Source organism: Sturnira hondurensis, unplaced genomic scaffold, assembly GCF_014824575.4.
Source record: "Sturnira hondurensis isolate 20B ecotype Veracruz unplaced genomic scaffold, ASM1482457v3 Scaffold0002039, whole genome shotgun sequence".
Classification (NCBI taxonomy): domain Eukaryota; kingdom Metazoa; phylum Chordata; class Mammalia; order Chiroptera; family Phyllostomidae; genus Sturnira; species Sturnira hondurensis.
The window spans coordinates 1,125,466-1,149,048 of NW_028074670.1; the positions used below are offsets into that span (position 1 = coordinate 1,125,466).

A 23,583-nucleotide genomic window follows, 5' to 3' on the forward strand; every position below is an offset into this window, starting at 1 on the left:
CCAGAAGCAGTAAACAGAATACTATGAATAAATATTTATCAAAACATCACAGTTATGGGTGCGATTGTCAGAAACCAGTCTGGGTGAGAAATTGGGGGTTATAAGCAAACATATAGCCCTTTGGTAGCTCAGTTATATCAGCAGTCCTCATTTCATGGTAAGCAGGGTTTAGAGGGACAATGTGGATTTTTGCCGAGATAATGTGGGCCAGAAAGGACTACCCCACTTTGATGTTGGAGGAACAAGAGAAGTAAGGAGTGAAAGAGGGGGAAGAGAGAAAGCAAAGTACTGAAAAGCCATGTCAGGTAGAAGGCGAGTGAAGAATAAAATGATTAATTTAAATGCTTAAGAATACAGCATTCAGAAAGACGAGACTCTGGGGTGCAGGAGAACATTACAGACAGATAGCAGCCACGGAATCTTAGGAAAGGGTGGCCCCCGCAAACCAGGCAAGTGAGGGAGGTGGGTCAGAGGAGCAGGGAAGTTTGCAAGAACTGACCCACCTCATCTGGGTGTGAAACATGGATTTCACTGCCTCATGACTGAAAGACAAAACAGACACCCAAAATCATTAGCATTGACTGATCCTGCACAGCTAGCATGGGTGCACAGTGTTTTAGGTTATGCAATCAAAGCTTTGGCCATAACAACAACCTCTGTCCCAGCCCCTATAGCTGGGCTCACTTGACAAGAGGTATCCTGGTATAGTGGAAAGTTCACTGCATTTAGAATGAGAGGTTCTGGTTTTAAAAGTATGCAGTCCTGGACAAGTGACTTCCTTTCCTCTGGCCTCCATATTCTTGTCAACAACAAGATTCATGAGACAATGGCAATAAAATTCCTGAGACAATGCATTTTAAAATAGAATGCTACCCTGGCTGGTGTGGCTCAGTGAATTGAGTGCTGGCCTGCGAATGGAAAGGTCACAGGTTCGATTCCCAGTCAGGGCACATGTCGGGGTTATGGGCCAGGTCTCCAGTAGGGGGCACGTGAGAGGCGACCACACATTGATGTTTCTCTCCCTCTCTTTCTCCCTTCCTTCCCTTCTCTCTAAAAATAAATAAATAAAATATTTTTTAAAAAATGAAATAAAAGATGGAGAGCTATTATTATCCCACTAACAATATCTTAGACAAATAGGTGTTGACTCTTTTGATGTCTACCCCATGGAGAGTTTGAACTGTGTATGGTGACTGGTTAGGTCACACAGGTAGCAGATAAAAATTTGGGGGTTAGAACTGGGCCCCTAACATCATGACCAGTGTCCTTTCTACTATGGCAGGAGGCTAGACGGGGACTGAAAAGTCACTTTCTCTTGCACAACAACCAAGAAGCCCAGGTAAAATGTGACTGCTCAAAATTAGTGGGTGCATAGAAACCAGAGCAGATCCTGAAAATGACCTGAAAAATGGGCTCCCAGCTTCCTGTGGCTGTCACAGGTCGTGACAAGAGCCCTGGGTCGCCATTGCTTAGTGGAGGGGTATCCAGAAAGGCCAGCCCTGCGTATGGCTGAATTTGATCCTCTCTGCCAACCAAGCTAACCCTGGACAACAGAAGGCTTAGGAAGGGAAACACAATGCTGGGAAAAGATCATCTGGATGCAAAATAAACTTCTTCCCTGTCTTGAGTGACTTTCTCAGTCGCTTAAGAGCCTGATGTCATGTGGGCCCTTGCTTCCAGAAATAGGAAAGAAAAGGGAAATCAGAGTCCCTACTATGTTGGGGCTTAGACCTGATTCTTGGCTCAGAACCAGAAACTATTGTCTTTGGTTTCCAGGAAGTTTGGGGGAAAACCTGCTCAATGCTGATGGCTCAGAGTCAGCATGCATCTGTCACAAGAGCTTGTCTCTAAGAGCAAAAGCAATATTGCTCAGGCCTCATTCCCCCAAACCCTGCCAGCCTGAGCCATGAGCAACTGGTGGTTCATCTTATCCTGTTTGCTGACTCTTCTCCTTTTGTGCTCCACCCCCAAACTCCATTCTTTACCCTCTGTCCCCTCTGGGCCTTCTTCGGGGTGGAGTGGTGGGGCTGGGAGGGGATTGTTGATGACTGACCTCTGAGGACCTCATCACCCTGTTTGCTTTGCACACTCACTTCAGGTTGGGGTTGGCCAATAGAAGGAGAGAGCTGGGGTGTTCACTCTCCTGGCTCCCTCCCTGCTGCCCATGGTTCCAGCAGTGGCTGGTTTCTCTACAGGCACAGCCAAGCTGGTGGGGGAGGGGGGAGAAAGGTCCTCTCCCATGGTTGGGGCTCTCACCAACCACAACAGTACATCTTTCGCTTCCAGGTCCAGAGGTAATAATGGTTTCATGCTGCGGCTAAACCCTGGACACCTCACCATTCTTTCTTATTTGTTTAAATGCTACCCACGCTTCTATAAATTGTCCTTTTATTAAATTCCCTTCAAACAGACTCTGAGCATGCCTTCTGATATCTGCTGAGACCTTGACTAATATATGCTTCTGTCAAGTGCCTTCTCTGTTGGTGTTGTTTTGTAATGACCTCTAGATAGGTAATTCAAGGCATCAAGTTTGAATTAGTAGCTAGAGGGTTATCTGGCATATCTAAGCAAGCTCAAGAATCACAAAAAGACTCAGAAATTACCCATGTGGACTTCTTTGCTATCCCCCTCATTACCTTTCTCCTAGCCATGATTATTCTAAATGAAGTTTCTATATTCTTCCCATTTGAAATCCATGCTAGTTCAAGTTCAACAGTTTACCTTTGGCTTAAGTCAAGTGGAAAAAACATCATAAGGCTTCCCCATTCCCATCACACCACCCCAGTGAAAGACATACTCACTTGCCATTGTTAAATATGACGGTGCAGTTGGGCCAACAGTCATGGTTCACCAGACCCAGGTTGGGGAAGATGCCCACGCCCACTGCCTGTAGGCCTCTCTGATCACTGAGCGTGAAGCCATTGCAGTTAATCTACCCAGAGGAAAAGATAAACAAGTCAGCTAACAGACACAGATGAGGGACAGAACACCATCCTAGCTACTGAAAGTTTTTTTTTTAATTTTTTTTTATTTCTTAAAAATTTTTAAAGACTTTATTTAGTTATTTATCTTTAGAGGGGAAGGAGAGAGGGAGAGAAACATCAATGTATGGTTGCCTTTCGTGCATCCCCTGCTGGGAGTTGGCCTGCAGGGAACTGGCCTGCAACCCAGGCATGTGCCCTGACTGGGAATCGAACCTCGATCCTCTGGTTCGCAGGCCTGTGCTCAATCCACTGAACTATGCCAGCCAGGGCTCGCTACTGAAAGTTTTTTTAAAAAAATAATAAAATATTCAAAACCCAGTCTAATCCTGGAAATGCTTAGAGAATGTGGAAATAAAACAAACAGTCTCCTATTCTCTGCATGATTCCAAATGACCTTCAAGATTAGTGCCATGGACAGGTCTCATATTTGTTAAAATACAACACCACCTTGAAAGTTTGGGCTAGCTATTTTCTAAAAAGGCCAAAGATGGAAATGTTGGTTCTGAAAGTCTCTCCTTTTCCTGTACCAGGGTGTCACGTGAGCCTTCCCCAGGATCAGTTTGGCTTCTCTCCGTGCGCTGCCCTGCGTTACTAGGTGTGCCTGTGCACACATGTGTGTGTCTCCCCTGCCTCCTGCTTTCTTTGTCTACCCACCCTCAACTCCTACAGCTGCTCATACGATAGAGTTGATATCTCTTTCTTATTATTTGTGTCTGCTGAATATTTATACTCCCAGTTCACAATTTTAAACTCTGATGAGTACAACATTTCATGTCTAAATCCAAGGCAAATCAAGTTGGTTATTTATGGCACTCCCTTTCTTTCCTTTTCCTTAAAAACAAGAGGTTCTTTTTTTTTCAACAGCTTCCAAGTATCTGCTATCAGGCTATGAAAATGCATAAGAATAAATATAACTTAAAATACATTATCAACTGCACAGAAATGTCTGCTTTATCTATAAATAATATAAATATATGCTATACAAACTATAATATTCATTGATAAATGTGTATTCATATGTGTAGCACGTGGCTATTTGTTATTCATATTGGAGGACTGTCACTTCCTCCATTCAGTTTCCTGGGCCATTCAGCAAGGAGGTGAAGTCAGGCCTGTGAACACCACTAACAAGCCATGTTACCTTAGTTAAATTTCTTTCTTCTCTGAGCCCGGGTTTCCCCATCTGTAGGCTGGACTAGATGGTTTCTATGATCCTTTCAGCTCTACACTTTGGTGAGTATGCTATTCTGTGGCTATAGCCACCATGCTACCGAGGGATGCCCAGAATGGTCTATGACACTCATTCACCCCAAGCCTGTGGAGCCTAACAGACAAGATTAGCAACTCTGCCACCAGGCAGACTGCCGCAAGCTCTTCCGGGGACACCAGCTCACTGTGGAAGTTCTGTAACCCCTCTGGGCCTAGGCTTTCTGTTTATAGAGTAGGAATGTTAAAAGCATGAACTGTACCTTGTATTGTAAAGATTGCATAAAATAATACATGGTGAGGTGTGATAGTCAGTTTTATGCGTGGTGCCCACACATTGGGTCAAATGTTTTTCTCTATGTTTCTGTGAAAGTGTTTTTGGATAGATTAGCATTTAAATCAGTAGATTTTGAGTAAAGAAAGTACCCTGCACAGCGTAGGTGACCTCATGCAATCAGTTAATCAACTTAATAGAACACAGACTGACTTTCCCTGATCATGAAGGAATTCTGCGGGCAGTTGGCCTTTGAACTCAAACTGCAACTCTTTTTTGGAGTGGGGTGTCCTGCCCACCGGCTTATCAGCAGATTTTGAATTTCACAAGCCTCCACAATCTCAAGAGCTAATTCATTAAACTAAATCTTCTTCTCCCAATAGGTAGATGATAGATAGACAGACAGACAGATAGTTCTGTCTCTCTGGAAAACTCTATTACAGAAGCACCAGCATGTGGTAAGCACATGACAAGAGATGTTAGTTGTGATTATGCTGTTGTTGTTATTACAGTAACCCCCCTGTTCGGTTCACCAACACCAGAGAAGGGGCTGGGCCGGCCAGATGGAGGACATCTACCCCCACCACCCAAGGCCTGCTGATCCTCAGGACTCCCACCCCTACCTCCTGGATTCTCATTACTACAAGAGGCCTGGCTCTGTTGCCACATGACAGCACACTCCAAAAGGCCCTTATTTTCCTGTCTCTGGCTTCCATACCCACCACTCCAGGCTCCCCATTATCCCGCCCATGAGATCTGTGAAAAGGAAGGACATTTCTTTTTTTTTAAATATGTTTTATTGATTATACCATTACAGTTGTTCTATTCCCCCCTTCATTCCCTTCCTCCCGCACACTCCCTCCCCCACCATTCTCCCCCCCCTTAGTTTAAAACCACGTGTCTCAAGTTCTTTAGATTCTATACTTCCCCTACTATTCTTGCCCTCCCCCCTATCTATTTTCTACCTACTCTCTATGCTATTTTCTGTACCTTCTCCCCCCTTCTCCTCCTCCCACTCCCCTGTTTCTAACCCTCCATGTGTTCTTCATTTCTATGGTTCCACTCCTGATCTAGCTGTCCTCTTGGTTTGCTTTTGTTTTAGGTGTGGTTGTTAATAACTGTGTGTTTGCTGTCCTTTCACTGTTCATATTTTTCATCTTCTTTTTCTTATATAAGTCCCTTTAGCATTTCATATAATAAGGGCTTGGTGATGATGAACTCCTTGAACTTGACCTTATCTGAGAAGCACTTTATCTGTCCTTCCATTCTAAATGAAAGTTTTGCTGGATAAAGCAATCTTGGCTGTAGGTCTTTGGATTTCATGACTTGGAATACTTCTTTCCAGCCCCTTCTTGCCTGTAAGGTCTCTTTTGAGAAATCCGCTGACAGTCTGATGGGTACTCCTTTGTAGGTGACTGTCCCCTTATCCCTTGATGCTTCTAGGATTCTCTCCTTCATTTTGGTCTTGGCTAATGTAATTATGATGTGCCTTGGTGTGTTCCTTCTTGGGTCCAACTTCTTTGGGACTCTCTGAGCTTCCTGGATTTCCTGGAAGTCTATTTCCTTTGCCAGACTGGGGAAGTTCTCCTTTATTATTTGTTCAAATAAGTTTTCCACTCATGGCTGTTTCTTTCCCCCTTCTGGTACCCCTATAATTCGGATGTTGGAACGTTTAAAGATGTCTTGGAGGTTCCTAAGCCTCTCCTCATTTGTTTGAATTCTCATTTCTTCATTCCTTTCTGGTGGGATGTTTTGTTCTTCCTTCTGGTCCATTCCATTGATTTGAGTCCCAGTTCCCTTTCCATCGTTATCGGTTTCCTGTACATCTCCCTTCATTTCAATTAGTTTAGCCTTCATATGTTCCTCTAATTTGTGACTATGTTCCTCTAATTTGTGACTATAATCTACCTGTTCTGTGAGCATCCTGATAAATAGTGTCTTGAATTGTGCTTCTGAGAGGCTGGCAATTTCTTGGTCGCTTAGAGTTATTGGCTCTGGGACTTTGAGTTCTTCTTGCACCATCTTTTGGGCTGTTCGTGCCTATTCCATAGCAGGATCGGAGCCCTAAGGTGTTCAGTAGCGCAAGGCAACTAAGTCGCTGGGTTGTGAAGCTGTATGTGGGGGCGGGGTCAAAGGGGGACTATGGCGTCCTGTCTGCCGCCTGCCGCCGCGCCCTCACCGGTGCCGCAGCTGCTGCCGTCACCGGGCCCACGCGTTTCGTCCCACTGCACGCGAGTGTGCCACCGCCGTGAGCCCTCTCCCCCTGGGGCCTGCGTAGTCCGTCTCACTGTGCGCGAATGTGCGACCTCGGTCAGTCTGCCCCGCACCCCAACTGGTTCCGGGCTGCTTGCGCGCCTGGGTCGCGGGACCTGTCCTGCCCGACCCTGCTCGCTGCTGGCTCCGCCCTTCTTACCGTCCCCGTTGAACGGTTAGATGTAGTCGGACTTCCGTATAATTCAATTTTCTGTCCTTTGGTTGTGTCTTTGTTTCTCCAAACCTTTGTTGTATTCAAACTTGGTTATGGGAGAAGGCACAGTGTTTCCACCTATGCCTCCATCTTGGCGGAAGTCTAGGACATTTCTTTTTCAAAGTAACTAATAGGCAGGAAGGGATGGCATTGGGTCTTTGTCTTTAGTGTGGACAGGAGGAAATACAGGAAGTGCAGATCAGCAAGAAGGTAAATATCACCCAAATCTACCATTTGGAGATAATGGGATGTTCCCTGGCTGGTGTGGCTCAGTGAATTGAGTGCTCACCTGCACATGGAAAGCTCACAGGTTCAATTCCCAATTAGGTCACATGCCTGGGTTGCAGGCCAGGTCCCCACTTGGGGTACATAAGAGGCAACCAATCAATGTATCTCTTGCACAGTAATGTTTCTCTCCCTTTCTTTCTCCTTCCCTTCCCTTCTCTCTAGAAATAAATAAATAAAATATTTTTTAAAAAGAGATAATGGGATGTTTGTGTTGGGATGCCAAATTCAGATTGGTCAGGAATAACCTCATAGTAAGCAAGATAAGAAAGACAGAGGACTGGATGACAACTGTTCATTTTACGGCTCTGTCTAACTGCAGCTCTTGGCCCCTCCTCCCTACTCTGGCCTGGCTGCATCTGAATACTTCTTGGTTGGACAATCCCAGCTGTCACCCACCCGCACTTCATGAGAAGTCATACCACACCAAAGATGTGCGAGATGTACTGCATGCTGAACTGCTGGCTCTGGGGCAGCCAGTACTGCAAGAAAGTGTCCATGTCCACTCTCAGCTGCTTCTGCTCCTCTTCCCCGAAGTTTGCCACGTGGTTCTGCAGGTCGTCCACGGAGACCATGCAGCCCTCTGTAAGCCCAGTGCCCTCTCTCTCCACCCGCCACATGATGCGTGCAGCCAGCCTGTGGAGAGGAATAAGGTTATGGAGAGCCCACTGCATTCACTCGTTTAGCAAACACTTACTGACTGCCTAACGCATGCTGCAGTATGGAGCCCAATACACCGCTCTGAACTAGACAGAATTTCTTCTATCACGAAGTTTGTTATAGTGGGGGAGACAAAAACTTATTAAAGAGTATTTAAACTAGGGCTAAATGCTACACAGAAAATAGAATAGGGTGACATGATAGAAAGTGGGAGAAGATGGAGGAGGAGACAAAGGGATCAAGGGAGGTGGCATAGGGGAGTCACACTCAAGCTGAAAGTGGAATGAACAGGAGCCAGTTCTGTACCAATGGGGAAAGAGTAGTGAGTATATGAAGGAGAAATAGCAAGAAGACTGAGGAAGCTGGAACACGAGTGAAAAGTGAAAAGTAGATAAAGGTGAAGAGGTGGACAGAAGCCAAGCCATGGGGGGTCTAGGAGACCATAAAAAGGTCTGGGGATACTGTGAGGTATGGCAGCCGGGGTCTCTCCTGGAAGTATGACTAAGATGAGCACTGGAAGAGTCAGGTGGCCTGAGTTCAAGTCCGTTTCCACTCCTTACTGTGTGACCTCCCTGAGCCTATCCAATGACCAGTAAAAGGAGGATAATAACTATTCCATGCCACGCTAACCTCCAGAGGTATTTGGAAGCCAAAGGGAGGTAATGGATGTCCACATCATGTGTGAACTTACTTATATTCTTAATGATTAGGTAAAGAGAAGGTGAAAAAGGCATCTAGGTGAGGAAGCAGTATAAACAAGGCCTGGATGCAACCCTGAACACGGCATAGGATGGAAGCAGGGAAGGATCAGGCCCAGCTGTAGCTGAGGGCTCAGGAGAGCACAGGGCTGAATGTGAGAGACAGAGGGGTATGTTTAATCCTGAGGGCAGAGAGGGCCCCTCTGTTGGCTATTAAACAGCGCATACCCACAAAATAAAGCCTGTAACCAAGGGACACTTTGGCAACTCTCTGCCGTTCACTGACTGCAGGCTGGCTGGTCACCAGGGAGGGCTGGGGGACTAGGGCAGACCCAGTCTCTGAAGAGAAACCCCCTTGACAATACACGACCCTTTTTTTCTCTCATCTAGGTCACAGGGTTATTTCTATAGAGTTTCCCTGCTGGGCACCCCAGGTGCCTGAGAACCAAGATGTCCCAACATGGAGGCCAAGACAGAAGTGGGGTAAATAAGACTCAGTTTGGGGTGTCTGCTACCTCCAAATATTAGAAAGAATGTCACAAAGCTCAGAGAGTACAGACTAATGGGTGACAGATTTCAACCCAGTATCAGAAGAAATTACCAACTGGGACTATGCAGCTGGAGGGAGTGACCTCCTCATCAGAGGGGATAACATTTGCTTCTGGCCTTAAAGACTAAGTAAGATACCAAAGAGATACCTGCACCCCCATGCTCACTGCAGCATTACTCACAGTAGCCAAGACATGGAAATAACCTAATGGCTGTCAGCAGATGAGTGGAAAAACGTGTGACATTTTATATATTCAATCATGAAAAAGAAGGAAGTCCTGCCACTTGGGACAACATGGATGGAACTTGAGGGCATTATGCTGAGTGAAACGAGCCAGAGACAGAAAGACAAATAGTGTATAGTATCACTTATATGTGGAAATTTTTTAAGTCAAACTTATAGAAGCAAAGAATGGAAAAGTGTTTGCCAGGGATGGGTGCTGGGGGACAATAGGGAAAAATTAGTAAAAGGGTACAAACTTTCAGTTATAAGATGAATAAGCTCTGAGAGTCTAATGGAAAACATGATGACTATATTGATAACATGATATTTTATAATTGAAATTTGCTAAAAGAGAAATTAAATGTTCTCATATACACACACACACAAATAAATATGTGAAGTGATAGATGTGTTAGTTAACTAGATGGGGGAATCCTTTCACAATGTACAGGTATATCAAATCACCACAATGCATGCTTTAAATATCTTACAATTCACTTCTGGCCAAGATGGAGGCATAGGTAGATATGCTTTGCTTCCTCACATAACCAAAAGAAGAACAACAAATTCAAAAACAAAAAAACAACCAGAAATGCTAGAAAATCTGTATGGAAGTCCAACAAACAAGGAGTTAAAGAAGAAACAGTCAGCCAGACCAGTAGGAGGGGCAGAGATGGGCAGCCTATGCAAAGAGGACACACTGCAAGGTGGCAGCTGGAGGACCAGGATATCCCACATTTGCATGTGGTTAAACCGGGAGGAACAACTGGGGAGCAAGACAGACTGAATAACCCAGGAATCCAGCGCAGGGAAATAAAGCCTCAAAACCTCAGGCTGTAAAAAACCTGTAGGGGTTGTGGTGTCAGGAGAAACTCCCAGCCTCACAGAAGAGTTCACTGGTGAGATGCACAGGGTCCTAGAATGCACACAAGCCCACCCAGGAACCAGCACCAGAAGGGCCCAATTTGCTTGTGGGTAGCCAGAGAAGTGACTGAAAGCTGTTGAAGAGCTGAGCAAGCAGCACTGTTCCCTTTCTGACCCCTTTCCCCACATACAGTGCCACAACACTGCAGTGAAGTGGGTTGCCCCACCCTGGTGAATACTTAAGGCTCTACCCCTTACAACATAACAGGTGCTCCCAGAAAAAAAATATGGCCCGATAGGAAGAACAGATCGAAGCTCCGAAAATAGAACTAAGCAATGAAGAGCTAGCCAGCCTATCAGAAACAGATTTCAAAACAGTGGTAATCGGGATGCTCACAGAAATGGTTGAGTATGCTCACAAAACAGGAAAAAGTGAAGGCTATGTAAAATGAAATAAAGAAAAATAGGGAACCAGTGGTAAAGAGAAGGAAACTGGGACTTGGATCAATGATTTGGAGCAGAAGGAAGAAATAAACATTTGACCAGAACAGAATGAAAAAACAGGAATTCAAAAATGAGAAGAGGCTTAGGAACTTCTGGGACAACTTTAAATATTCCAGTATCTGAATCATTGGGGTGCCAGAAAGAGAAGAGGAAGAGCAAGAAATTGACAACTTACTGGAAAAAATAATGAAGGAGAGCCTCCTCAATCTGGCGAAGGAAATAGACTTTCAAAAGTCCAGAAAGCTCAGAGAGTCCCAGAGAAGTTGTGACCCAAGGCACATCATAGTTAAAGATAAGGAGATTAAAGATAAGGAGGGAATATTAAAAGTAGGAAAAGAAAAGGAGACAGTTACCCACAAAGGAGTTTTCATAGGACTATCAGCTGATTTCTCAAAATAAGACTTGTGGACAAGAGGGGGCTAGAAAGAAGTATTCAAAGTCATGAAAGGCAAGGACCTCCATCCAAGATTGCTCTATTTAGCAAAGCTATCATTTATCACAGAAGGGCAGATGAAGTGCTTCTCAGATAAGGTCAAGTTAAAGTAGTTCATCATCACCAAACCCTTATTATATGAAATGTGAAAGGGACTTATCTAAGGAAAAGAAGAAGATCACAACTATGTTATCACAACAGTAAAATGACAACAAACTCATGACTATCAACAACCAAACCTAAAAAAAAAAAAGAACAAACTAAGCAAACAACTAGAACAGGAACAGAATCATAGAAATGGAGATTGTGTGGAGGGTTATCAGTGGAGAGGGGGAAAGGGAGGAGGTGCAGGGCATAAGCATAAATGGTAGGTACAAAATAAACAGGGGGGGGTTAAGAATAGTACAGGAAATAGAGAAGCCAAAGAACTTATATGTACAACCCCTGGACATGAACTAAGTGGGTGGGGAATGCTTGTGGGAGGGAGGGTGCAGGCTGGTGGAGGATAAAGGGGAGCAAAAACTGGGACAACTATAATAATACAATCAACAAAATATACTTAAAAACATTTTACAATTTTATATCAATTATAACTCAATAAAGCTGAGACTTAAACAAATATATGCACGCACACATGCATACAACTGTATGTGAAATTATAAAAAAGAAAAGAAAAAAAAGGAGTAGGATTTCAACAGATGGAACTAAGGGTGTCAGAGAGGCTAACAGAGCCATTTCACTTTGCAGTTTCCTAAAACTGACCAGCACATGATGATTCCAGATGATTCTATACTTTAACTTCACACCCTGCACACGTGGTGAGAACCCCAACTTCACCTTCACCATCTCCTCCGCTCTCCAACATCAGTTTCATACGCACCTACCTTCAGCCTAGCATCAGGCCCTGACGTAGTTGAGCTTCAGGGGTTGAGAGCTCTTGAACGGGGGCTCCCCAGATGTCAGTTAGCCCTGAGATTTCTGGTGATGGTTGCCAGGCAAGGCCAGTGTTGCAAATACAAGTGCCTTTCAGGTGGAGTGGGTACAGAGGGCTGCGTGTACAACCACCATAACTACTGGGCCTGTGGTTACTTGAGAAGCTCAGTATTTTGTGAAGGGGGCAGATGTCATTAAGCTCTAACTCATTTTGCCAAATCTACAGATTTTGTTTTTTCAAGAGAGGCCAGAAAACCTCCTTTTTTAATGTAAAAATTTTCAATTTTTGAACATCGGCAGATCAATTTTTTAAATTAAATATTAGGGAGCCATACAGAATGAGTAGCCAGTATCTCCAGTTTGGAGCTGCTAACCCATTCTTCCTCTTAGAGGGTCTCCCAGACCTAGAGGGAGTTCACAGAAGTGACCACATTTAGTCTCTTTGAGGCTCTGTCCTGACTTGCACTTAGCCCAGCTTCCTTGGGCCTGGGAACGCTGTTGCTGTCACTGCCACCATGCCCATCTGACATTTGGGGATCCCAAACATTACCCCAGGGTCCAGCTCTGACCTGATGTTTTCATTGGGTACCTTCCCATGTCTCTTGATGGCCAAACACTCTTTTTTGTGATTCAGCCAAGCATCCTTCTGGCAGGTTCGGTCACAGTAACGGGCAAACTTGCACTGCCCACAGTGATGGAGCTTCTCCTGCCTCTTGAAGCAGGTGTGGCACACAAAGTTAATGAGGCTGGAAAAGAGAAAGAAAACATGATTGAGTTCAGAGGGGCACCGTGGAAAGGAAACGGACTGGCCTTTGAAAGACTAGGGATTTGGTACTGGCTCAGTGGTCAATCCTTGTCTTTTTAAGCTTCAAACTCCTACTTTTCAAAATGAGAGGCTTGAGCTTCCAAAGGTCCTTTTTAGCTGTAACTATTTTTCAGCAGATATTTTTAAGTGAACCAAATGGGAACACTATTGAGCTCTGCATATAAGCCTTTCAATTTAATTCAGCAAGTATAGGTTTATGACCTATAGGCACTGGGATTACCACAAGTTCTCAAAGGAAGTTGAACTTGCAATCACTATGCAGCCTGAAGAGCACTATAAAAGGGAGGCACAAGGTGTTCCTGGAACACATTGGAGAAGATACTTGAGAAACCCAAGGAAGTCTTCTAGGCCAAGGGAGTGTGAGTGGAAATTCCTCATGGCCCTGTTGCCAAAAGTCACAGGTTATTGGCACCATGGCATCGTGGTGGTGTGGGCGGGAGGGGTGGATTCTGTGTGATATATTATTATCATTGTTGAAATGTACTGTCCCTTCTCCCAAAGAATAAAATATCATAACTCTCCACAATATGATGTGACATGAAACAATGTATTTACAGAAAATGAGGTCTACACATTATGACATGTCTTAGTTCTGTGTTTTGCAACATTAAGAATTACAAGGTTAGCCATGGCCAGGTGGCTCGGTTGGTTGGAGCATCGTCCCATACACCAAAAGGTTGTGGATTCAATCCCTGGTCAGGGTACACACCTATGTTATCTATGGGTTTGATCCCTGGTAGGTGTGTGTGCAGGAGGAAACTGATCAATGTTTCTTTCTCACATCAGTGTTTCTCTCTTTCTCGCTCTCTCTCTTCCTATTGCTCTAAAATTAATAAAAACTTATCCTCAGGTAAGGATTTAAAAAAAAAAACAGAACAATTACAAGGTTACTGATGTTACTGATTCATCTCCTGGCTCAGAGTTAGTGGAAGTGATGAAGAACAATGTATGCCCATTCCGTGGGTAAGAGAGAGACATAGGAGGCTTAAGCCCCTTACCCCCTGCTCTGGCTTCCCAGTGTTCCCGTTAGAGTTCCATGCCTCCCCATGTTAAAGCCGTGATTCAAAAAGAGAAGGTCATGAGCTGGCATGAAGGCATCTTATCTCAAGACATAACCTAATGCCTGGAATGAGTGAAATCTGGTGTGAGGCCCCAACTGCATACTCCTGCGATGTGAGGAAGAGAAATCCTGGCCACTGAGGCAGAGAAATGATGAAAAGAAGTTTGGTGACATGCAGGGAAGTGTTGAGCTCCCTGGGAGAAAGTGGGTATATACACTCATGTTGTACTTAACAGTCTAAACAGGAATCTCAGAAGTTTAAGAAAACAAAGGCTTTTAGAAATATGGAATCCTGGAGCCTGGAGGAAGAATCTTTAACAGAATATGAAAGTACAGAAATCCCTTGCATCCACCCCTGACCATGCATTTTCTAATTCCCATAGTGAAAAAGAGTTTGCTGCTTCCAAGAATAGCCAGTCCCAGTTATTTCCTCCTCACGTTAAGCTTGAGTTTGCCTACCAGAAAAACATACTCCTATAATGCAATTTGGCCCTCTGGATCCTTGTCTAATGGAACAGGCCTGGTCATGTCCACCCTTCAAGAACTTAACGACTACTACCATGCTTCCCCTTCATTTCCCCTCTCCAAGTGAAACACTCTCAGTTCCTCCGACAGTTCCTCACACAAGTTTATGAATTTCTGAATTTCTGAAAATCTCACACTGTTCTGGTGTTCTCCAATGTGCCTACAGCATGCTCCTGTAGCCAAAGGAAAATGAGCATGACAGGGCAATCAAGCAAGATCCAGCAGCCAATGCTAAGGTATCAGGCTTGCGGATGAGCCCAAAAGCTAGGCCCATTCTTTCCAACACAGCATCCAGAGATGGAGAGACAGCAGCAGAGCCAAGCTAAGGGCACTGCATGGGCTACTGCTCTAAGTTAGATTCAAGGCTTCCTGGAGTCCAGACAGTTTTCAGCCTCTGGATGGTCAACTCAACACACTGCCATTTCCCTGTCTTGCTGTGATGGGCATCGCTGGTTATGATCATAGAGTATTCAAGGGCATGCAAGGTTAGTACTTTTTTACGAGTTAGAGCAGATTGAAGGTTATTCCCATGATAATGTCCTCCTCCCTGCCTTGCATTCCTCAAGCTTTCCTAATGAGAGAGGAAGGGTAGAATTACACTGGCATCCCTAGTGAGTTGCGTAGAATCCACAGCCCATCATCGCTATGCCACAGAAGGTACCCTGCTGGAGGAGGATAAGAAAAGAGTACAGGGGACTTACATGGGACCCTGACCATTCTGTGGAATCTCCAAACCCCTGGAGGAGGGGAGCTATGAATTTCTCACATCTGTCTCAAGTCAGGATTACTTTTTCTGGAAGGAACGTGAAGTTCGTTAGCAGGGATGGAGGTGCTGAAGGACCCAGGTAATTTGGATCTGAAGGAGGCTCCAAATCTCATCTCCTGGTCACTCAAGGGTGAGACCCTGGGTCACAATCAATTATGGTGCCCAGAACAGAGTGTAGTATGGTGTTTGGTGCTGTTCACACTTCCTGAATCTGGACATTGTGATTCCATTAGCTTCTTTAACAAAAACTTCACATTTATTTAAGGTCAAATTACAAATAGTTGCTGGAACCTCCCAAGTTTTCTCAAAGGTGCTGCACCCAAGTCAGAACTCCCCTCTGTTGGTCCATTTGTCATTATCTTTTAAACCTGCTTTATTGAGATATAATTGACATACATAAACTGTACATATGTAAAATGTGCAATTTAACATACATATTATACCATGAAACCATCTCACAGTCAGGTTAACATATCCATCATGCCCCAATATTTTCTCATGACACTGAATTTTTCAACCTAAAGTGAGGTCTTCACCTTCACCCCTATTTGCCTGCTTTCAGTATAGCATTCCAAACTGTCCAGGTCATTTTGGGTTTTTATTCTGTCATCATTATATCTCTATGCTAAGCTCTGAGTCATCTGAAAGCAGAGAGCATGTCTTAGGCTGGGAAGGGAAAGGAGAATCAGGTGCCCACCTGTAGGGTATCAGCACCCAGACCAGGAACACAAATGAAGGCAGGAAAGGAAGGAAGGACACCCGGGAAATGGGCCTGGGAGGAAGAGTCAGAAGCAGGGGCAATCACGCTGGCTGTCACTTACAACTTGTGACTCAGAACTCCTTGCCTATCTGCCACAGGGCCACCCATCAGAGGACAACCTCACACTGAGGCCACCCATCAAGATATTCTTAGAATATTATAATATATTTTATTTTTATTCATATATATATATGTTCATATTCACATACATAACTGATGCGTAAATGTATTGCACTTCACAGTTCTTACACTATTGCACTGTTTAAAATTTTAAATGCTAATAAAAACTCCAAGTGGTCACCGGGAATAACAGAAGTTCTGCTTCTTTATGTTTTACAATCACTGCTTACTTCTAACCTACTTAAACTGCAGGCAGATGTGGTGTCTCAGGGACTGGAGACCTTACTGTGGTCAACAAAAGCTCGCACAACCTGAACCTTACAAACTTACCACACAGCAGACACCTGCAGCCAAGTACACCGGTGGTAGGGGCTGGCTCTCCAACTGGGAGTGCTCCGAATTAACTTCCAGGAAGAATACAATGTTTATTCAAGGAAAAGTAATTTTAAAACGTGCTAATTTGAAGCTTACCCAACAGCAATCATTTAGAACCTAGACAAATATAAAATTTTCCAAAGAAGAGTATTTTATCCCTGACATTGTGTAGAATTGCTTGTGCACAGTAAAAAAAAAAAAAAAAAAAAACATTGGCTTTTACCTGTTTTGTGTGTGTTTGTGTTAAGGATATTACTGGCCTGGAGCAGGTCTGCCTCAGGCTGGCCTGCAAGTGTGTGGGTTCTTGACTTCATGCAGAAAAGATCCCACAGTGCGAGTCCAGGTGATGTTGAGAGGATGTTTATTAAAGCAGGAGACAGTGAAACAAGGAAGGGCTTAGTTAGGATGGAAAAAGCAGCAAGAGAGAGCCTAAGAAGGGCTGCTTTGACTCTCTAGAAACATCATGGGAAAAAGTGAGTCAAGGTGAGACTGCTGTCAGCTCACTGGAAAGTCAGAGAAAAAGGAACCTTGGAGACAGGATCAGGGGGTCAGCCTGGGATAAGCTGCTGCTCTCATTGCTCTCCTAGTTGCAAGGCTTGTGGGGTGCCTCAGAGTCTAGGAGATGAGTGCCTGTGGGAGAAGAGGAGGAGAAAGGCGTGGGCGTGCTCCTGGAAGAGCATGCCTGTTATTGTTTTTCAATTTTGTGCATACAATGCCCCCTTATTGCCCGTACTGGGGATGGGCCTCTGCCACTGCCCTCTTTTTCATTGACACTGCCTGCAGGTCTCATCAAAACAAATTTTCTTAGCCTGGCACAAAGGGAGAGAATACACCTGCCCTAGAACTTGCCTCCAGGCACACCCATGAACTGACTTAAATCACTTCTAAAAGGGCCTGATTCCAATAATCTACCTACCATGAACTACAATTATGTCCACCAGAAATTCCAGTGGAATGCTCCTCAAGTCTTCAAAGCCACTAATAACCCTTCTGAGGCTGGAGACAAGCCCTGAAGTGATACAATCTAAACATCACCCCAGACTTGGTGGTAGACGTTACAATCATGTAATATCATGAGCAAATCATATTACTCATGAGATTCTTTACAATCACTTTGCTATACTAAACATTTAATTACTTTTCTAAGAAAGAAAATGTGATTGATTTGGAATGGTTCTTTTTCTCATGGTGAATTCTAGTGGGTTCCAAGTGTTAACTGCCAAACTATTGTCTACGGGCTCATGCACCTGTTGTAGATTCCATTCCACAATTTTTCTAGGGCCTAGAGTCAAGTTTTAGATGTTGGTGGAACCCAGCAAGCACTGTGAGTAATCTCCTAATTTAGATCTCCTTAGAATGAGGCTGACCTTTCTCTCCATTACCTTACCTGCTACTGAAGCTTAACTGACAAGAAGGAAGAGGGATGGTTTGATGCAGAGCCCAGCTTCCCAGACTTTAGTGGGCATCATATCGCCAGAGGTCTTGTTAACAACCAAGTTCTAATTCATAGGTCTCGGGGAGGGCCTGAGATTTTGCCTTTCTTACAAGCCCCAGGTGATGCTGATGCTACAGCTTCCAGTAACAAGAAGATAGAGATGAGAGAAAACCAAAATCCTACTCCTTCTGGTGGTGTATGCAGGTAAGTATCAGGTCAGCAGGAGTGGGAAGCTTCAAAAAAAAGTGTGTCTTCTGGTGTCCATCCCCTTCCATTGGTGGCAGGATGGGTATTAGGGAAGGTCAGACCTGGTGTCAGTCAGAGCTGGGTTCAATTCCTGATTCTAGTATCTACTGGCTGTGTGACCTCAAGCAGGTAGTCTAACCTCACTGAGCCTTGGTTTCCTTATGTGAAAATGGGAATAGCAACACCTAGATCTTGATAATGGCTACTACTTTTTAATGACACATACTATTTTTAAAATTCAAGCAACAAGAAAATCACAAAGAGTTTTAAAATCCTGCCACTCTTGCCCCAGCCGGTGTGGCTGAGTTGGTTGTTCATCATCCCACACATCCCACAGACAGAAGGGTCATGGGTTCGATTCCTGGTCAGAGCACATGCCTAGGTTTTGGGTTTAGTCCCTGGTGAGGGCGTGTACAAAGGCAACCAATCGATGTTTCTCACATCAATGTTTTGCTCCCACTCTTCCTCCCTTCTTCTCGCTCTACCTCAGGTGAGAACAATATATATATATATATATATATATTTATATTTATATATTCCCAGCACTCTTAAAGTTAAATGAGATAACAAGTAAAAATAGCTCAGAGCCTGGCACAGGGCAAGTGCGCAGTAGACGCCAGCCTGGCCCACCCATCCATCTGTCACACAGAGATGCCGGGCCACGTGATTACTGAGCTTCTGCTCTGCTCCAGCCCCCACTGTTTCTCAAGCAGCCATCGGAGAGGAAAACATACCCCTAGGCTGGAAGAGAATCCCCATAGGGGAAAAAGGGTGCTTCTTCACCAGAAATATATTCCTTTCCTTATTGCCCACATGAGAAAGAAAATCCAAAAGACATGGAGTCCTAAACCACTTTTTGGATTCCAGAAGAAAGAGTGCTTCAACCAGACAGCTTAGCCAGCTGATCTTCAGCAAGTCTCTCTCCTCCTACTCTCATTTTGCCGGTCCCCACAAGAGTCCCATGTACATAACACTTCGCAGATATGTTTTTAGTGATTTTTTGGTTAAACCTTCACAACAACCCTTTAGAGTAGTGATGATCAGTATTCCTCACAAGGATGTCATTCTCATAGGGCTTTCTGAGGCCAGACACTGCTCCCAGCACAGAGGGCAAAGGAAGCCACCAAGCCCACCTGGTGTGCCTGCAGCCCTGAGTGTGCCTTGCCCCAGCCAATGGGGCGCCACTCACTCTTTGCTGTGCAGGCACTGGGTTATGTTATCTGTCAGAGTTATGAGGGATGGAGGGGCAGCTGGTGCTCAGCTCCTCGTACAGAAACAACCAATTACTGGACAGATAAACACAAAGAGAAGGTACCTGCAGTTTGGACAAGACCTCCAGCCGGAGAGAACCAGACCAACAGTTCTGGCTTTCTGGGCTGCTTAAAAGCTCTCAGCCAGCCAGGAGACCTTCCTTGAACATTCAAGGGGGAATTTATTTTTTTCCTAAATTTTTTAAAACCCCACCTGAATATACATGTATTAATTTTAAAGAGAGAGGAAAGGAGAGAAAGACAGAAACATCAGTGTGAGAGAATCATTGCTCCTTTGCCTTCTATATGCAACCCAACCAGGGATGGAACCCACAACCTAGATATATGCACTAAATGGCAATCAAACCCACAACCTTTTGGTGTACAGGACAACACTCCAACCAACTGAGCCACTCGTCAGAGCTAGGAGGCATGTCTTAAAGAACACCCCATCCTTCAAGTACCGAGGGAACTTAACAATATTTTCGATTGCTTCTCTCCTTCCTTTTTTGTTCCTTTCACTCTTCCTTCCTTTCACAAGTATGTACTGGGGACCTATTGTGTGGTGCATCTAGCTTGTTGATAGAGGGCCTTAAAGATAAACCAGACACAAACCTTGCTTTCGAGCAGTCTCCAGGCTGGGCTGGGACTTAAACACTGGTAAGCAAGATGAGGCATGCCATCCAGGAGTACAGGGATCAGGGAAGAAGACCTGACTCCCACTGAAAAGGAAGAGGCAAGGAATCTGGGAAGGTAGTCACCCAGGAGAGGAAGAGACATTGTTTTGTTCCTCTGAAGCTGGACTGAGTTTGTGCCCAGAGAATGTCCAGTTTTTCCTTGGCAAGCCCCTGGAATTAGTCAAAGTCTTCCATGTCGGGGAGAGCAGGCATGTGTGGGAGACAAGAGTAGCTATTTGATGAGGTCACACGATGCACCATATTGACAAATAATGTTAGAAAGATGACTAGACAATGGGGAACCTGGAATGCAACTCTCAGAAGCACATCCTTATTCTGCAGGCAAATGGAAGCCGTTGGAGGCTTTTTCAGAGAGGAGAAATACGATCAGGGTTGATTTCTTTTCCCCAAGGCATCTACCTAATATCATTTTTAAATGGTTCATGTAAACCCTTGAGGGGCATTAATGGCTTCTTCTTTGTACTATTATTATATTTTAGCATAATAAGTTTGGTGGTACTGTTCCCTTACATCAATGTAGAGATGGCTATTTATTTAGCCACTTAAACACTACAAACCCAGTAAAAAGTATGTCTGGAACAAAGGTTGGCAGATGTTTTCTTTCTACTTAAAAAAAATAAAATAATTAAGTTTCAATTATGGTTTTAACATTATGGTTTCAGGTGCACAACACGGTTGTTAGACACTTATTTAATTTACAAGGTGATCCTCCAGATAAAACCAGTACCACCTGACTCCACACATAGTTATCACAAGATTATCGACTCTCTTCCCTGTGCTGTGCTCACATCCCTGTGACTATTTTGTAGCTGTCAGTTTGAGCCCTTCCCCTTTGTCATCCAGCCCCCGCCATACTCATCCCCATCTGGCAACCAACCCCAGTTTGTTCTCTGTATTTATGAGTTTCTTTCTATTTTGTCCATTGATTTATTTTGTTTTTTAGATTCCACACAAGTGAAATCATATGGTATATCTTTCTGTGTATGACTTATTCCACTGAGCATAAAACACTCCACGTCCACCCACAGTGTCACAAATGGTAAGATTTCATTTTTTTTAAATATTTTATTTATTTATTTTTAGAGGGGAAGGGAAGGAGAGAGGAAGAGAGACATCAATGTATGGTTGCTTCTCGTGCATCCCCTGCTGGGAACTGGCCCCTGCCGGGAATTGTCCTGCAACCCAGGCATGTGCCCTGACTGGGAATCGAACCGCGATCATCTGGTTCACAGGCCCGTGCTCAATCCACTGAGCTACACCAGCCAGGGCTTAAGATTTCATTTTTTATGAATGAGTAATAGTCCATTGTATATATGTACCACTTTTAAAACATTTTTTAAATTTTTCAGTTATAATTTATATGCAATATTATGTGGGTTCAGGTGTGCAGCATAGTGATTAGACATTTATATAACTTATGAAGTGATCACCCTGATAAGTCCAGTACCCATCTGACAGCATACAAATTATTACAATATTATTGACTACATTCTGACAGCATACATAGTCATTACAATATTAACTATATTCTCCACGCTGTACTTTACATCCCCATGACTTTTTTATAACTGGAAATTTGTACCTCTAAATCCCCTTCCCTTTTTCACCCATCCCCACACCCTCCTACTACCTGGCAGCCATCAAAACGTTCTCTATTCATGAGTTTGTTTCTGGTCTTTGTTCATTTATTTTTGTTTTGTTGGGGTGTTTGTTTTTTTCAGATTCGACATGTTAGTGAAATCTTATGCTATTTGTCTTTCTCTGCCTGACTTATTTCACTTAGCATAATGCCCTGTAGGCCCAGCCAAGTTGTCACAAATAGCAAGATTCATTCTTTCTTATTACTGAGCAATATTCCATTGTATGTATGTACCACATCTCCCTTATCTATTCGTCCATCAACGAACACCCAGGTTGCTTCCATATCTTGACTATTGTAAATAATGCTGGAAAATCATAGGGGTACATGTGTCTTTTACAATTAGTGCTTCAGATTCCTTCAGATAAATACCCAGGGGAATTGCTGGGTCATATAATAGTTCTATTTTTAATTTGGTTAGGAACTCCATACTGTTTTCCATGGTGGCTACACCAATTTACAATCCCACCAACAGTGCACTTGGGTTCCCTTTTCTCCACATCCTTGCCAGTGCTTGTTGTTGGCTGATTCTTGATGATAGCCATTCTGAGAGGTATGTGGTAATATCTCATTGTGGTTTTAATTTGCATTTCTCTGATGATTAGTGATGTCAAGCATCTTCTCATATATCTATTGCCCATCTGTTTGTCTATTCGAGTCCTTTGCCCATTTTTTAATTGAACTGTTCATTTGTTGGTGTCAACTTGTATAAATTTGTTATAGATTTAGAATATTAACCCCTTATCAGATGTATCATTGGTGAATATTTTCTTTCATTCAGTAAATTATCTTTTTGTTTTGTTGATGGTTTTCTTTGTTGTACAGAAACTTTTTAGTTTGATGTAGTCCCATTTGTTCAGTTTTGCTTTTGTTTCCCTTGACCAAGGAGAACTATCCAAAAAAATATTACTAAGAGCAATGTTAAAGAGTTTATTGCCTATGTTTTCTTTCAGAAATTTTATGTTTTCAGATCTTACACTTCAGTCTTTTATTCATTTTGAGTTTATTCTTGTATACGGTGTAAGAAAGTGGTCTACTTTTATTTTTTTCACATGTAACTGACCAGTTTTTTCAACTTACTGAAAACTCAATCATTTCACCATTGTATATTCTTGGCTTGTTTTTTATCATTATGCCTTGTAGTATAGTTTCAAATCAGGAAGCATGATATTTCCAATTTTGGAGTTTTTCTCCTCAAGATTGTTTTGATTATTCAGGGTCTTTTGTGGTTCTGTATAAATTTAATGTTATTTGTTCTAGTTCTGAAAAGTTTGCCTATTTATTTTTAAACTCCCTGCCCTGGCTGGTGTGGCTCAGTGAACTGAGCACCAGCCTGAGAACCTAAGGGTCACCAGTTCAATTCCCAATCAGGGCACATGCCTGGGCTAGTGTCCAGGTCAGGTCCCAAGTAGGGGGATGCACGAGAGGCAACCACACATTGATGTTTCTCTCCCTCTCTTTCTCCCTCCTTCCCCTCTGTCTAAAATAAGTAAATAAAATCTTTTTAAAAATCTATTTTATTAAAATAGCAATTCTTAAGATTTTCTCTGCCACAACTCATGAACAGGTTCATACAATGCACTCAAACCTGTATTCATTTCTCACACTCTAGCTGCAACCAAACCCCAATTCCCATGCTTAAACACATCTTCAGATGCAACTGAGGGAGGATGACAATGTTATGGGACAAGCTGACATTTTACCTAATCTACGTTCAAAAGAAATTATTCCCAAACTTCTGCACTTCGGGATTATTTAGTAAAATTCAGCAATACGGCTCGTAACAGGTCATGTGACATATCA

The 23,583-nt window shown here is 43.6% G+C and overlaps 1 protein-coding gene across 2 annotated transcripts in view; it reads right to left on the reverse strand.

The window, feature by feature from the left end:
* SMYD1 (SET and MYND domain containing 1) overlaps positions 1–23,583 on the reverse strand; it is a 48,167-nt gene that overhangs the window by 18,054 nt on the left and 6,530 nt on the right. The window contains exons 2-5 of one of the 2 annotated variants that reach the window (XM_037038850.1): positions 12,650–12,826; positions 7,639–7,852; positions 2,802–2,932; positions 504–542 (exon numbers count right to left, since the gene is read on the reverse strand). In XM_037038850.1, the coding sequence (XP_036894745.1) occupies positions 504–542; positions 2,802–2,932; positions 7,639–7,852; positions 12,650–12,826 (561 nt within the window). The remainder of the gene's footprint in view (positions 1–503; positions 543–2,801; positions 2,933–7,638; positions 7,853–12,649; positions 12,827–23,583) is intronic. The other variant, XM_037038857.1, reaches the window with a different exon arrangement.